A 16,445-nucleotide genomic window follows, 5' to 3' on the forward strand; every position below is an offset into this window, starting at 1 on the left:
GACAAGCACTGGATATAGTGGGCCCGCAGTTTTTCCTTGCGAGAGCCGCGACAAGCACTAGATATAATGGGCCCGCGGTTTTTCCCTGCGAGAGACGCGACAAGCACTGGATATAGTGGGCCCACAGTTTTTATACTTGCGAGAGACGCGACAAGCACTGGATATAGTGGGCCCGCAGTTTTTCCTTGCGAGAGCCGCGACAAGCACTAGATATAGTGGGCCCGCGGTTTTTCCCTGCGAGAGGCGGGCCAAGCACTAGATATAGTGTGCCCGCAGTTTTCACACTTGCGAGAAGCGTGCCAAGCGAGCCCGCAGTTTTTTAATTGCATCCATGAAGCGAGCCAAGTGCTGGGCCAAGCGGGCCAAGTGATCCAAGTGGGCCCGCAGTTTTAGACGTGACCGGTTTTTTTCTGTAAAATTGTAATGTAAAATTTTATTTAATCATTACATGCTTGAGAAAATATGTGCAACACCTTCATTTGACTAGGAAAATCTCCCTTCGCCAGTAGCTAGCAATCTTTCTGAGAGATTTTGCCAATTTAGTTTGCTAAACATAACGCGTTGTATGTATCGTTTACTTTTTGAATAAAGTAACTAATCTGTGAGAGTCATAGTGGACCATTCAGTAAAAAAGGTTGGTATTGTATTAAAGTATATTAGACACATTTGAAACTACAAAGTTTGTTTCTGTGTTAAACTGTCAGACAGTAACTTGTTTTTTAACTGTGCACTATGGGGATATTTCATGCATTTTGTTCATAAACTCCACAAGAATGACTAGTTATTGCAATAAGTACTTTAAATGTTTTAATAATAAATTATGTACAAACACACATTGTAAAACAAGGCTTACATAGAGACAAGAAACAACATTAAAACACTCTTCTACCATGTACCTATATTTGTTTTCATTTGCTTTTTGAAATCCTTAGTTTTTTGTAATTTTTTCCGATATTCTCTAATACAGGGGTTCTTAAACTTTTTCGGTCGTGCCCCACTTGACACTATTTATTTAATCTCACGCCCCCCTAAAAATATTAGCACTGATGATGCTTGTTTTTTGAAAACAACATACATCATAAGTCCGCCTTAAGCTACTGTCGAGTTAGTTCCAATCGTTAGAAAAAGCCACTTCAACACTGATAAGTTGCGAAAAACAATTTTTTTGCGCGCGCACAGACCACGTTGCCAGTATTCTTGTAAACTGCGCATATGCTGCCCAGGAATTGTTGATTCACTCAAAGTCAAGGCAATCTCTAATGCGAAATTGCGAGAAAATAAAGAATGTGCAGCCGACTATATAGTACAGGGGTCACCAAACTACGGGCGCGATGCCATTTTTTAGGTTTGCCAAAATGAATTGATAACTTTGTTACTGTCAAAAATTAATCTACTCCTTACGAAAGTTAACTGTTACGACATGTAAAAATAATATTGCCGACTTTCACAGGATTGCTACGCCCAGGGTTGATCCAAAGCCAGTTTATTACGTCACAGACAAAACAAAAAGTGTTAATTGTGCACAAACAATTGCCTTATTGTGTTACTTGTGACATAATATACAAGCATTCCTTGTAAGATGAGACTAACTATTCAATTTAACAGATTTAAATGGGTTTTTAAAACGACCATATCTTGGCGCCAATATAAAAATCGCCTCATGGGCTAAGTTTGAGAAGACGGCACTAGAACAACTGCATGGACATCCAAACAATAAGTTCGAATCAGCGCCAACATAATTCCAATGCATTCATTTACAATTGTTTGCAAGTGAAAACTGTGCTGCCATAATGTGCTGCGCCCCCCTTGCGAACCCTTCACGCCCCCCAGTTTAAGAATCCCTGCTCTAATACATCTGTGAGAGTTGAAATATGCTGTCATTCGTACATATCTATACATTGCAATACTTGCCATTTTTTTATTTTCAAAAGAAAAAATCTCTTTACCTTTACAGAATCAACAATTTTTTTTTTATATATTTTTTTAATAAGTGGAATCTTCAGTTTTTCTGCACTACATCGATGCATTCCTTCTAATGACTGAACTGATTTTTTAAATGTTTCCATTTTTTCCATGGCCCTTGCCTCATTGAGCTCAAGGTTTAAACAATTTAAACATCTTTTGTTTTTCACAGCAATATTGCAGTTATGTGCCATGAACCTATGTCAGAATATTAGTTAAATGTTTAAATATTTGTGTATTACAGAAGGAAATGGTAAAAATATTTTTTTGTAGATGACCTTACCTGTTGACAGCTTCTGGAAATTGACCAAAACTTTGTTTATACTTGGTAACTGAAACCCACTCTGAAGGTTTAGAAACTTCTTTATATCCGGGACACAAGCAATATGTTTCAAGGGACTTCAAAAAAACTTGAATATTGATGGCATTTGGACCTGTGAGTGTATTTAAATAAAAATCATGGTTGGTTGGAAGAGGAATGCCTTCAATAAAGCAAAGAAACTGGAGATCTGAATTGACAACATTTTGATACCGCGGACTTCCATAAAAACTGTTGTTTAACAGGTTCCACTTCAGAAAAAACAGTATAGATTGATCATTCATTATGCCTTTTTTTAATTCCCAATCGATTTTTTTCACCAGCTCTAAAGGCTGACTCTTAAATTCTCAAGTGATTCATAGTTGATGTTTATTTTTAGGGGTAACTCATGTTTTTTAATGATTCTTCTGGAAGAAATTGATTTAGTGAAGCATTTCTGTGGTAAATTTTGGGATGGTAGTCTACCAAACTTGATCCATTTTCGTTTTGTTGTTGATTGTAACCTTTAAAAAAACATAACCTTTAAAAAATTTGTAGCCCAATCATTTGTGTCAACACCATATCTCCCCTTGTTTTGGCCATATGGAATTTTAAACAAGTTTACATTTTTTGTTTGTGATGAATTGCAACAGCCTGGTATTGAGCAGTACTTAATTGCCTCTATTATTACTCATTTTCATTTCCAGTTGAAAAATTTCGTTTTGTTTACAATCTGTGGATTTTTATTAAGTACTTTGAAATGTTTATGTGGTTCATTGTTATAGATAATAAAGACAATCCGATTGTTTCATAATGGATAATATTTGTTAGGTTAGTTAACAGCAAACCAACTTAAATAATATTGGAGTACACTTTAAATAACGTTTTCGTTACAATTATTGTTGGAACCTTTAGAAAGGTCGAAAAAACTTAGGTGGGCCTGGTCGATATACTTGCTTAGTCAAATATTAATTAATATTAATAAGTTTTATGCGACATATACGGTTTGAAACACACAATTTATCACATATAGTTTAAAATAAAACTTCTTTGCTTCGTTTTTTATGAGTTAAAGGCTGACCAAGTAAAAAACACGAACAGAACGCATCGATAGCGTCTTTTCTTAATACCGATTCCATTGTAGCCTGCAAAAGTGCCACACCACCGCTAGATGGCGTAGCTTCCCACTTTTAATGCATGTGCGCTTTCAGACTAGGGTATGTAAAGACTATGGTTAACCCAATCAATCTATAAAACTACCTTTTGGCCCCGACAACAAAAAAGGTTGAGAACCACTTATTTTATCCCTTTTCATACGTAAGGAATTTTTGCACAAAACAGGATAGCAAACGTCCTAAGTTCTTCGCATTATATCAGGCCATATTATGCCTGTATGAAAACGCTTAGCTCGTAAATTTTGCGACGCATTCGTTTAGAAGACATTCAAACAGATTTATCGTGATCATGTGAATGTAGGACATATTTAACCTAGGAGCGCTATGAAGCCTCCACACAACAGCCCTTTAGCGCAACCTAGCGGCCACGTTTGTAGCAGGTGCGATGATAAAAAACTTCTTCTGTTGCCAAATGTAGGGAATACACAGCTTTCCAGCATTCCACACAAGGCCTCTTTAGCCGAAACACTCACCAGAATCGACTACGGTAAATAAAGTTGGTTACTCGGGTAAACTGCTAACAGTTTGATAAGCCAGTTCACCATAGATTAACTCTTCAGGATGCATAGAAAAGTTTATATTTGTGTATTGTGCACTAAGGCCATTTCATTGTCAGAGCTACACTCTAATGCAATCACAACGTTTGCAAAAGGTATAGGAAGGATTGAAGAGGAAATCTGCTGTGTAAGCTATAGAGGTTATTTCCAAACTCGTCTAGGAATGCAAGCATAATAAGATGACTATAAAAAATGAGATAAATATTCGCTGATGCCATGCCTGGACCATTGGTTGAGATGAGCATAGAAAAATAATTGCTACCGGCCATTTCATATGTCATCCACTAAAGCCTGGAACTTCTGGTGTTTGCTAAAGCATAAATAAAACATGATTCGTTGTGTATCGCTAAAAGATTTAGGTAATATGTAAAAGTGATCTCGCAGTGCTCGGTCAATAGTCGATGACCCTCTGCACAGCGGAAAGGCATCTCCATTTATCTGGAATATAGAACGGCTCCATGATATGAGGGAAAGGAGTATCATATCCACAAACTCTTTCAACTGGGGCTTCAAGGTTTAAAAAGCATTCTTTCTGCAAAGGTAAAATCAAATTGGTAAAAATCATTATTACCAATCAATTTGATTGGAACTTAGCCTTTTTAAAAATAAATATGGTCAAATAAGACCAAAAGCTTTAAAGTGAAAAAAGGGCCTAAGGAGTAAAGCTTGCAACAAAAACAAGAAAGCATGGCCTGCATAAAGATTATGGAATTTTAAAGCCTTACAATACATAGTACAAAAATACACCAGAGAGGATCATTCTTGTCAGGATTGTGAACCGTAATATGTGTCTAAGCTTGCAGTGTACTAAGAAGCCAGGCATTGCATTACTGTATATGCAGTAGTTCTCAACCTGTGGTACACGTTGGATGAATGGTACGCCAGAGCTTTTCAGGTGGTCCGTGAGTAGCTTTCTGTCATACTTAATGTAAGCCAGATCAAGAATTGCAACTCTATGCACCAACTGGTCAGTCCTGCTTTGGACGGAACTAGTGTCTTGGAATTATAAAAATGATAGGCCTATTTCTCCGTCTACCAAACCAACCAGGATTTGGGTGGTATGCAGCGATAGAAAAGATATGCTAGGCTTGGTACGCTCCCTATGTAAAAATTCGAGAACCACTGCTGTAGTGGGAATAATCCACAACGAGAGGGTACCGTAAAAACAAGGAGCCAAACCTGTACAGTGGAAGCAATTTCACCAGCAAAGCCGCCAGTGTGTGGGGATTCATGGCTGACAACCAATCGACCAGTCTTTGCAACAGAATTGCAAACTGTTTCACGGTCCCAAGGTAAAATTGTAACAAGATCAATTACTTCACACGAAACTCCAAGTTGGGTTTGTGCAAGTTCAGCCACTTCTTTCAATACATGGATCTGTTAAACAAGGATACAAAATTTGCTCCAACAAACAAATCAAACAGACACAATACAGACACCTTTTACTCCATTTTTTTTTTCTATTTTTTATGAGCGCACCTACAAGCACCACTTGAACAAAATGAAGCGGCAACATTTTGGTTGCACAGGATGTTGAGATGTAAGCACAAAAATACAGTTGCCTGAAGAGCTTTATAAGGTTGATATTATGCCTGGAATCAACAGCTTATACATTTTGGTTGCATGTTTCCCAGGCTTTTAAGCAAACATGCTATCAAGACTTTAGTTCTATAAGGCAATAGAGTTTAGATGCATCTTAACCTGTGTTCCATAACCAACTAGTGTCACATCTTTTCCTTCAACAAGGATTTCAGCTTGAGATAATGGAAGTGTGTAGTTGCCAGTGGGAACTTCTTCCTCTACAAACATGACATACATTGAACAGGTGAATGAATAACCAGAAAGGTGGCTTTCTGATATACTTCTGTTTTATAAATTCTACATACTATTTACCAATTTACTATACACATCATAAGAAAAAAACGAACAAAAACAATGAGTAACTTTTGCTGTGATGAGAAATCAAACATATACCGGTACTCTGCATTTATTCAACAAATTTGTTGTTCAACTGGTATGATGCGAAACAAAATACTAGTTATTGTTTAAGAAGTTGTAATTTTGCTGTTTCGCCCACCAAACAGTGGGGCTTTTTAGAGTAATGAAGTAAATAGGTTTTAAAGAGTTGTGTGTCACCTACCAGCAAAATGTGGCAGTGGAGACATTTTTCAAAATAAAGTACGCATTTGAGCTAAGAATGAAAAAGTTGTAAAGCACTAAATGTAGTTAATAAGGATTAAACACCAATAACCATAAAACATGGTCACCATAACAGAAAAATTATACTTATAGATGGCATTAAAATTAAGCAATGCCAGAACTAACACCACTCTTTAAAACTGTAAGTAAAACATTCTTACCAGCGGCTCGATATAATATTTTGGGCTCAAGAAATATGCAAGGATTTTCATCTTGGACACAAGAAAGTAATAAACCTTTGGCTTGTATTGGGCTTCTGTGAAAGTTAAACTTGTTGTATATATTGCACTTCATATAAAACAGTTGCTATAATTTAAACCAAGAATAAAACAAACTTCTACAATAGACTGCGAGCAAAATAATGTAAAAAGTAAGCCTATTGCAAAAGATACATAATAACACACATAATACTGCATATCAAACGATAAGAACCCAAATATGCAGGAAGTTTTGGTTGCAAGAGCACCTGCAATTTCTCCATAATTTGATCAAAAAAAGTATTATTTTCAAAGGCACATATTTCTGAAAAAAAAAACTTGCATAACAGACAAATGAATGATACAAGTTAACTAGACAGATTCCCATTAGGTAAATAAAAACTAGAAACCTGCAAACTATTACCTGGGAATCACAACTTTCAGTCCTGGGGTATGTGCAAAGTAACTTTCAGGGGTTTGAGAGTGGTATAACCCTCCATGACCTACTGCACCACATGGGGCTCGAATTGTAAGTTTCCCACACTCAAATAATCCACCAGACCGGTAACGATACTTTGCTGCTTCGTTCACAATCTAGATAAATAGGAAATGGCAATAATATAATAGTAAAATGTGTAACAAATGCTGTAGTAATTTGAACAGGTAACACAAGTAGAACCAAATTTTCTGTTTTTTACATGCAAAGTTTGTCCAGTGGCTCTTATTGGTCAACATAGGGAAAAAAACATTAAACAACAGTCGCATATACTAACAGACTGAAAACTTTGACAAGTCTAAAAACATCCATAGTATATTTATTTAGAATACATCCAAATATCATACCTGATCAAAAGCAGGAAAAATGTAATCAGCAAACTGTATTTCGGCAATAACATTGGATCCAGCAACGGCGGCTCCGATAGCAAAGCCCACAATTCCTTGCTCGCACAGTGGAGTGTTAAACACTCTGTCACTTCCATATTCATCTCTGAGGCCTTTTGTACACCGGAACACACCACCAAACGCCACGTCCTCACCTATAGTGAAGGGGATTAGCAAAATGGAAATAATTTGACGACCACAATCAGACAACAAAATTAAAAAATTGTATGACAATTGACAGCAAAGCTTTGTAACAAATCAAGATGCTTATAAACCCTATTCCCAGCAACTACTATATTTCCTTTGTTTATCATGCGTTGTACTAGTCACATTCAGTGTTATTTACCCTGATGAAGACGACCTGTATAGGACGACGAAACTTCGGAATAAAAACACATTTGCCAGAAGCGCTCTATAAACTTGATAGTATAAAGTCCTTTTACAAAATTTCCAAAATTGTGCAAATTTAACATACACTAAAATTAGTCACGGTATTTGCACAAAATCTATGATTAAAACCAACTAACACCAAAGTGTAGTTCAGCATAACCTCAATTCATTCACTTACCGAATATTAAGGTAGTTGGGTCTTCTCGAAGAGAAATATCCATTGCACTTGTGAGTGATTGTAGATAGCTCATTTTTTCTGTGGGGCCTGAAACACACAATGCATGGTTGTAAGTTATGGTGGTCTTGCAGGAATTATAGCATGAATAAAACATAGTTTACTTCTGGTACCAAACACGATTTCAATCTATTAAATGTAAATAAAGTTGACTCATAAGTATGTGAATATCATACAAAATAACTTAAGGTATTGCTAAAACAAAGCCCAAAGCCCATATTGCTGCAGATCTTTAACAACAGGATAACAAATTATGACACTAATCCGAAAAATGTTATGCTAACCCAAAACATACATGCACATTATAGTGGGAAATATCTAATTAGTCTTCAATCTGTGGAAGATGGGAGTTTCCTGACGAGATCGGGTGTGCAGAACCAATGTGGCCCATGTGTGCAACCCTTAGTGTATGTGCAAGACCATTTTCAGCAGGTGCTAAGCAAGCTATAGTCGTCAAGGAAGGACAATTAAATGCATATGGTGCAAAACTTACAAATGCAACCCCAAAAATTTTGCGCAAAAAATGTTTTTTTACAAAAATATACTCTGCACTACTGACTGGATTAGTCTTAAGACAACAAATAGAAAGAGCCATTGGTAAAATTATCGGGCTTACATCTGTACTTTGGCAATTGGCACTGAAGGTTTATGTTCGAAAAAAAAGTGTGCAATACCACAAAACGATTTCACCAAAATTAGAATTGTTACCGAATTTAGTCGAAGGTTGATCAGGTTTAAAGACAAAATGAGCATTCCGTTTCTGCGTCAGAACTGAAGAAACTGGTTTGAAAGTTGCATTTCGAAAAATTCCTTTCAAAATTCCGGTTGAAAACTTCGCTAAATTTCCAGCCATCTTGTTTCAAATCAGTTGCTTGCAAGTTTAAGATTGAATGGTAATATATAAGTCATAAATTATAATGATTACTCACGAAATAACAGCTATAATATACAAAAATACACGCAACTTTTATTTTGCAAACTTTAACACTTTCTCCAAATAGTTTTGTGCACTCGAGCATGTAATGTTGACACGTGACTAAAGCTCGGTCATGCATGACATATTTATGTTTTTTGTTGAAAACAAGAGAGAAACAAAAAATAATAATGATTGGTAATTGTTAATTAGAATCAGCAGATCGTTTTACGTAGTACTGTATAAATTGTAAAAAAAACATTTGTAATATTCATTTAGGCCCAAATAAAATCTTAAATACTGTTTCATCTGTGGTAAATTCCAAAACCTAGGCTACACAACGAAAAAAAAAACAAAAAAATTACAAAGCTACATTTGATTTTGACAGTACACACACTTTGTATTGGAACAGGCAGTTTGTTAAATTATGTGACAAGATTTCAAAACAAACCGCATAGACCAGCCAGGTCTTGTAGTGGGTGGTTGTTGTTGCGTCTCCTAAACTGAGTCACCCTACTCTGTCTTCCTTGAGGTTTAGTTGTACGCAATGCAACTGATAATTGTCTGTTATGAAAAGTTGTTCTTAGTTGTTGAATCAGTCAGTTAGCGTTGTAGTCAGTTTTACAACTTTGATCGTGTCTTCATGAAGTCCAATTATTAAGTGATTTAAAGCTAAGCAACTATGTTACTTATGACATACATTTTTAAAATTGTTTCTGAAACAATTTACATTAACGATCCAGAAAAATTGCGTGTTTTTACACAGTTAAGTTTGTGAATTTGAGTTGGATATTACAGCTTTATTAACATAACCGTAATAACAGACACGTAAAATATACCTAACTAATATTTGGCCTGATTTCCAATAGCAAGACAATTGTAACCTGCACACGAAACAATCGAGATGCAAATTCACGCAAAACAGTCTGGATACGTAGACCTTTACGTTTGGAAGTTTATTTTTGTCAATGAAGCTGTTTTCGGCAGATGTAGCAAGAAACGTTTGCAAGTGAATATGATAGTACGAAGTGGTAATGGTCAAAATTGCTGCAGTGTCACGCTTTGATCAGCTTTATCCTCTTAGCAAATATGTGTGTGTTTTTTAAGTTAACCCGTGAAATCGACCTGTTTAAATTATGTATTACAGTACTTTCATCGAGTTAATAAAAATGTAAATTATGACCACCATATTTGACATGAGTTCAAAATGACAAAACAACTTCAAATGTTTTGATGCAAGGAGTCATGACGTTAAACAAACAAGTTCTCAATGACTTCTTTGTGACGTTTCTATTGGTTGCTTGTATTCAAACAGGTTAGTGTGAGTCACAAAACCTGTGTGACGTAACAATGTACGTTTGTTTCGTCACATGTTGCATGGGTAAGACGCATTTAAATGCTTTCCTTTTATGAAGGTGTGTATGGCATTCTTTGAACAGTCTGTAATAAAAAAGCAAAATGCTTTCCATATTTTTTGCCGACTTTATAGATTTACCCACCAAAAACATCAAGCTAAAGTCCACATGGCATAGAACAACTTCGAATATTTCACGTAATAGGTGAACTTATCCTATAGGATTAGTGCGCTTTGCAAACTGCAACAACACCATTACGGTTTGTCATTTTAAGACCATTTAAATCTGAGACTTTTTTGTTTGCAAAGAGAAAGGTTGGGTACCGGTGGAATTTGAACAACCAACGTAATGAGTTTAAATCGCGTCTGTCGCATCGATGAAACAATTGCTTTGAAATTTCAGGAATAGCGCAAACTTGGGAAATCTGCAAGTCTTCAGAAGATTGTGGAACAATATGGTTCAGATTTTCCAACACAACTGACAATGAGAATATAACTATACAGGTTAAGAGGGTTTACTAGGTTACCTGAAGGTAGCGTTAAAAGCAAAAAATAAGATACCAGTCTATGTTTCTCACGGCAAAAAAATCATGAAACATACATGATTTAAAATGTTTGTGTCTTTATCACCGAAGTATCCAGCAAAAACTTGCTTTTTTAACAAATTTGTCGTTCAACTGGTGCGATTCTTAACAAAATACTCGTTGTTTTGCTTTTCGCCAAAAGCGGAAAAGGAATAAACTTACCGAAAAAGAAAATAATTTGACCTTGCTAAGAACGCACAAAATCACTTTATCTTTTTCCAATCTGTCACCAGTGCTGGATAAACCATTAGGCAAAGTAGGCACGTGCCAACAGGCCAGTCAAAAATCCAGGCCACTTTAAAATCAGGAGAATGATTTGGCAACACTGCTAATTCTAATTTTTTAGTTGACCACCCTGATTTTCGGGCCACTTATAAAATGTGCTAACAGGCCAGCAGACCCTTAATCCGGCACTGTCTGTCACCACTACATTGTTTGTAAAATTACATTCTAATTGAAAGCCTCAACTGTACATTACAATTGTTTTGATTGGTGTGTATTGAGTACCCTACCTGTGTTCACTGCCATTTCTTAACACTTCAAGCACATCCTAACATTAATGAAATATCTTTAATTTTAGTTCAACATTTGTTCATCGGCCTGGTGCAACGAGACACATCCTGAAAACACAACGTTTGAAATAATTTGCGAATCAGAGTATTCTTTGCTTGTTGACCTTCCTGAAGGATGTAATATCACGCACAACGATCCATGCAACACTTTATGCAACGATGTATTGGAAATCACCACAGCAAGTGAATCTATCACACAAACCTCACAAGCACGAATGATAGAAGGTTTGTCTCTATGTTAGAATTGACAACTTTTATGTTGGTTGGTTTACGAACGAAACTCCAATGTCAGCTAGAGCAGTAGGCCCTATGTCTGCACATACGGAAAAGCTTCTAACTATGTCTGTTGTATTTTTTTTTTTCATTAACACTACTTTAAAATAAAAAAAGAAACAGTGTTTCCTAACATTGATCTAGTTGCGTTTTTTGTGCTTCAAAAGCATGAAAACTTGCATGTAATTACACGATATATTTGTTAAATATGGTGTAGATAATAAAATATGACGATTGATAAGAAATGACTCTGACTATTCAAAGTCAGAAATATTTCTCCCTCACGGGCACAGTAAGATTAATCCAATATGTGTAGGTTATGTTGCAGATGTGACAACTGTGGAATCCACAACCGCAGAAGAAAGTTTTACCGAATCTACCAGATCGGAAACGACTGTTAACTCCGCACGAACTGAACCCACGGCATTCAGAACCGAAAACGTTTTCCACACTGAATCAACTGCATTTAGAACTGAAGACTTTTACCACACTGAATCAACTGCATTCAGAATCGAAGGTAATATGACACATAACACATGGAACTTGGGTCTTTCTTATATATTGATAATACTGAATGTTTAACATTTTTAGAAACATCTGAAAGCAACGATGTTGATCCTGATGGAGTTTACAAAGTGATCGTCTTCATCAGCATCATCTTCCTCATGTTTCTCATTCTCCTCGTTTGCTACTTCTTGAAACGAATGTGAGTTTTCGTGACAGAAAAAAATTAAAACAAGTTTTTCAATCGTACCTCACATACGATCAAGTTTATATTATACCATATGATATTGCATAGGTATAAAACAAACCTAGGGCTGTCACCCGAAAGTTTAAGCTTAAAACCTGAATAAAAACAAACAAATTAGAATTCAACATTATATTTTCCAAACAATTAAGATACAAATGTGACGGAGTGCAAAGTCAGAGTCGTTTTGTTTTAAACTTAAGGTACAACACTAAGTTATAAAATTATTCAAACAAACTGTAGAACAACACGCATCAGTAGCACACAAGTCATGCCTGTGGGATTTCAATGCTGTGATTTTTGACACATACGTAAATATGTTTTAAAGGAAACTGTTATGCTTCGGGAAATCCCCACCGATGACGACCGGAAACGACGCATTTCGTCACGCTCCACTAGACGCAGGTTAGTTGTTATTTAAGTGTTATAATGTTTGTCCATTGTGAAGCAACTGCTTTGTATGGAAGCGTACGAATGAAATCATACGAAATCATCCCTTTTAAATGAACAAACATACAAGGCAGTTATTGTTGATGGTGTTGGATGTAAAATCGCCACATAAGCAATTTGCCGGTGCTAATATACTTTCAATTGTTCAATGCACATTTCAAGTACTTGGATGGTTTAATGTTCAATACGCATAAAAAACCTGATCGAGATTCGTATTTGAAAGCGTCGTGGATGCAAACACCGTGAAAAAAAAAACTTGGAAATCATGAACGTGTATTCCAAACATTATTTTCAGGTCCTTCTGCCTGTTCCGTAAGTTCAGCTGAACCGCCGGCGAAGATTCCCGCCAAACAATCAGCAGCCCGGAACCTTGTCATAAACATCAAGAAAGAGCGGGAACAAAAAACAGCTGGAAATAATGCGCAAGAACGCGGGAAAACTCAAGAACCACGTGTCGACTACGAAGAAATCAGCATTCAAAGTCTCGTTGCGTCACATTCGGAAACAAAAGTTGATGACGTAACCAGAGTGACGTCATCACTGATTGTGGAGGACGGACCGAGTAAGGGGGAAGTTGTTAAGAAAGTGATAATCGATGATGCGAATGAGAACCCTAAGACGCCGATTAAGTCGCAATATTCAACTGTTCTCGATGCTGTGGCCCCAACACGTAAAGCGTCCCGGCATAATTACCACGAAGTCTTCACTTATCCAACCCCGAAATACTCGAGTCTTCAAGATATACGCGAGGCGAAAGTGAAACGTACGAGTAACTACGACTCGCTCCAACTCGGCAAAACCTTCGTTAACCCGTACTCCCCAGCGAGTAGTGCTTGTAAAGTGTTTAAGTTCGAACTCGACTCGAGTGCACTCAGGTCTATGAGTCAAAGTGATGGACAAAGCCCGAAGCGGCAAAATATGGAACTAAAAGGGAAAAGGTTGTCAAGGACATTGGGCCGACCTTCAATGCGTGGTAACAGAACCGTCTATGACATTCCAATGACCTCTGGGCGAAAAAGCGAAGCTTCTGGACAACCTAACTTTTTTGCAAGTCATGATGACGAAGGAGATTTCGTGACCTTGCGACCAAGGTCAGCGGACAGCAATTTAGGAGGTTTTAAGTTTCCCATTGTGGAAAGTCCCAGCTTTAACAAAGACGATGATTCCGATTATGAAGAGTTGTGACGTTTTGGAACATTATGTACGGATCTGTTCATAAGTTTAACGGTGAAAATATCGTTTTTAAGCAACGCTTGTTTCGCACCTTTTTATCATTTCTTCACGTGACTCAAGTGTATATAAACGGGTGTAACTGATGTGGCCCTTCATTTCACTGATGATGGCATGAGCATTTGCCGAAAGTTTGAACAATAAAGTATGTCGCTTTTTACGTCTAGTTGGGCCGTTATTTCCACCATTAAACCTTTAACGTTTTGATTTGTATATTTTCCATTATTCTTTGTACAGCATGAAATACTACAGTTCTGAATGTTATGTCATAACAGACTACAGGAATCAACCTGTGTAACTGGGTGGTGACCGACGGATCTGTCTTCACTTATCAAATATACAAAATATATTCAAAAAGAGCAAAACATCTAGTCTGGCAAAAACTAATAATAACTTCCAAATATGCGAAACTAATATTTCTACAAATAAAAGATTACACTGACATTAATCGTCTGCCGCTCTTTTTGAGTATATTTTATGTACTGGAAGTCTTTGATTTGTTCAGAGGATCCGGCAAACTTTTCTACACGCCATACGAGTTTGAACCGGACAGGCAATGAAATATCGAATGTGTTATTGTTATTCATTGCAACGCATCAGTATCATATATTCATTTGAGAGACATCGCTTTTTGCTGGAATAATAAGCTACCACCTGTAAAAAAGATTTAAAACAAAATAAAATTTCTTACATTGAGATTTTCTGGGGGTGTCGCAGAGTTGCAAGCGGGCCCGAAATTTGAGCCCGAACCCGAAAGTATAAGCCCGAAGCCCGGCCCGAACCCGAAACGTTTTTGGGAAGCCCGTTTAGGCCCGAAATTTTGATTGACAGACCTATCCGCGAAAGCCTTGCAACAAAGGATGAGAAAGAAAAAAAGAGAAAAGACAACAAACACAATAAACAATGGCGTAAACAATACGTTTTAGAGTAGGGTGGTCATTAGGTCAAAGCCAGAAAATTGTTACTAAAAATGGCGGAAACGGAACGTAAAGTCAGGCCCGTTTTGAGCCCGTTTCTGAACCCGGCCCGAACCCGGCCCGAACCCGGCCCGAACCGGGCCTGAACCCGGACCGACTTGCAACTCTGGGGTGTCGAACGTATTGGTATTACAAAAATTTCGAAATTTCTGGGCAAATATAAATACCACAACTTTCTTTTTTTAACTTACTTTGTAAAATATTGGGTGAATCAATTTGCAAACGTGATACAGGCTTCAAAAAATCTACTCTATTTCTACACCAATTCGGTGATTCAGAAAATCAAACACAATCGTTACTATTGTTTGCGTCAAAATATATCATTAAAGCGTCACAATACGGTGAATAAAACATGACGTTCTACAACTATTATTATTGTTCTTGTTCATTTAAACTAGTGACGCAAGTTCGCGTTTTGCATCGATCGGATGTGACGTAACAAAGGGCAAATAGGATCGAATTCGGTTTAATCAGTTAAACGTAAAAGTAGCGGAAATGTAAAAGCTATGATGCAGATGTGATAAAAGTTAATAATGAATAACATTGAAATAAAACACAAGTGATACGCAGTTACGTTGGTGGGCGAGGTGTTAGTGCGTTGTAGTGAGTGAATGCATCGTCAGTTTTAAGGATATTTGTGAATGAGCGGTGGTTTTTAGTTGGTTGAAAAACACTGAAATATAACGACAGTAATTCCCACCAGTTTAGCAAAAAAAGCATTTAGGTGGGTTACGACTTTACTTGGAAGCAAAGAGAACTTTCTGAACACGGATATTGACTCACGCGATATAATTTATCCAGCAAGGCAAAGTCAGTTAGTATACGACGTGCAGCAGTTTACCCATTGTGCATGACTTTAGTGAACGAGTTTTTGTTAGTACCTTTAAAGATTGGTCGTTAGTTTTCTATTTTGATGCTGGAACTCAATAAATTTCTAGTTTTGGGATTTGACAGAAATCAAAAATAATTGTCGGATTACCAGAAATTAACACAATTTGTCATCTGATATTAAAATCTGAATTTCGTTTGTTAAAGAGCACAACACAATGTGGAAGAGTTGCTTACTGATGTTGGCCGTTTGCTTCACAGTTATAGCAGGTAACTTTCAAACTAAAACCTTTTTGGAGTAAAAAATGCTTTCAAATTAAAATTTGTCATTTTTTTGAAATTTTGCCGATTTGACCCAATAATTATTCTATAAAGGCTGTGTAGACATCAGGAAAATAAATAATTTCTATTTTTTAGCAAAGAACTACTCCGACTGGGGCAGCTGGTCTCAGTGCCCTTCAACATGTTACAAATCAATTCGGCAAAGACATCGGCTTTGTTACAACGAAACTGTTGATGAAGTTTGTACCATTGACGACTATCATGAGGTAAGTTCAAGTCGATGCGAGCTTATGATCAGGTTCGAACCCACGACGGTCTATAATCTCGTCCTTTTTAAGT

General features: G+C 36.8%; 2 protein-coding genes across 2 annotated transcripts; one reads left to right on the top strand and one right to left on the bottom strand.

Moving 5' to 3' along the window:
• Window positions 1-4,004: 4,004 nt before the first annotated feature.
• LOC145233109 (2-oxoisovalerate dehydrogenase subunit beta, mitochondrial-like) lies at window positions 4,005-8,863 on the bottom strand. Its single transcript, XM_080097769.1, has 8 exons — window positions 8,604-8,863; window positions 7,839-7,925; window positions 7,232-7,425; window positions 6,813-6,982; window positions 6,353-6,447; window positions 5,694-5,791; window positions 5,172-5,369; window positions 4,005-4,524 (listed from the first exon to the last, which is right to left on the bottom strand). The coding sequence occupies exons 1-8, from the start codon at window positions 8,746-8,748 to the stop codon at window positions 4,384-4,386; spliced, it is 1,128 nt and encodes a 375-aa protein (XP_079953895.1). The 5' UTR covers window positions 8,749-8,863; the 3' UTR covers window positions 4,005-4,383.
• A 1,130-nt stretch (window positions 8,864-9,993) lies between these two features.
• On the top strand, window positions 9,994-14,471 carry LOC145233268 (uncharacterized). Its single transcript, XM_080097965.1, has 7 exons — window positions 9,994-10,123; window positions 10,566-10,666; window positions 11,327-11,543; window positions 11,908-12,108; window positions 12,183-12,297; window positions 12,668-12,744; window positions 13,085-14,471. The coding sequence occupies exons 1-7, from the start codon at window positions 10,042-10,044 to the stop codon at window positions 13,972-13,974; spliced, it is 1,683 nt and encodes a 560-aa protein (XP_079954091.1). The 5' UTR covers window positions 9,994-10,041; the 3' UTR covers window positions 13,975-14,471.
• Window positions 14,472-16,445: the final 1,974 nt, after the last annotated feature.

Source organism: Phallusia mammillata, chromosome 6, assembly GCF_965637545.1.
Source record: "Phallusia mammillata chromosome 6, kaPhaMamm4.hap1.1, whole genome shotgun sequence".
Classification (NCBI taxonomy): domain Eukaryota; kingdom Metazoa; phylum Chordata; class Ascidiacea; order Phlebobranchia; family Ascidiidae; genus Phallusia; species Phallusia mammillata.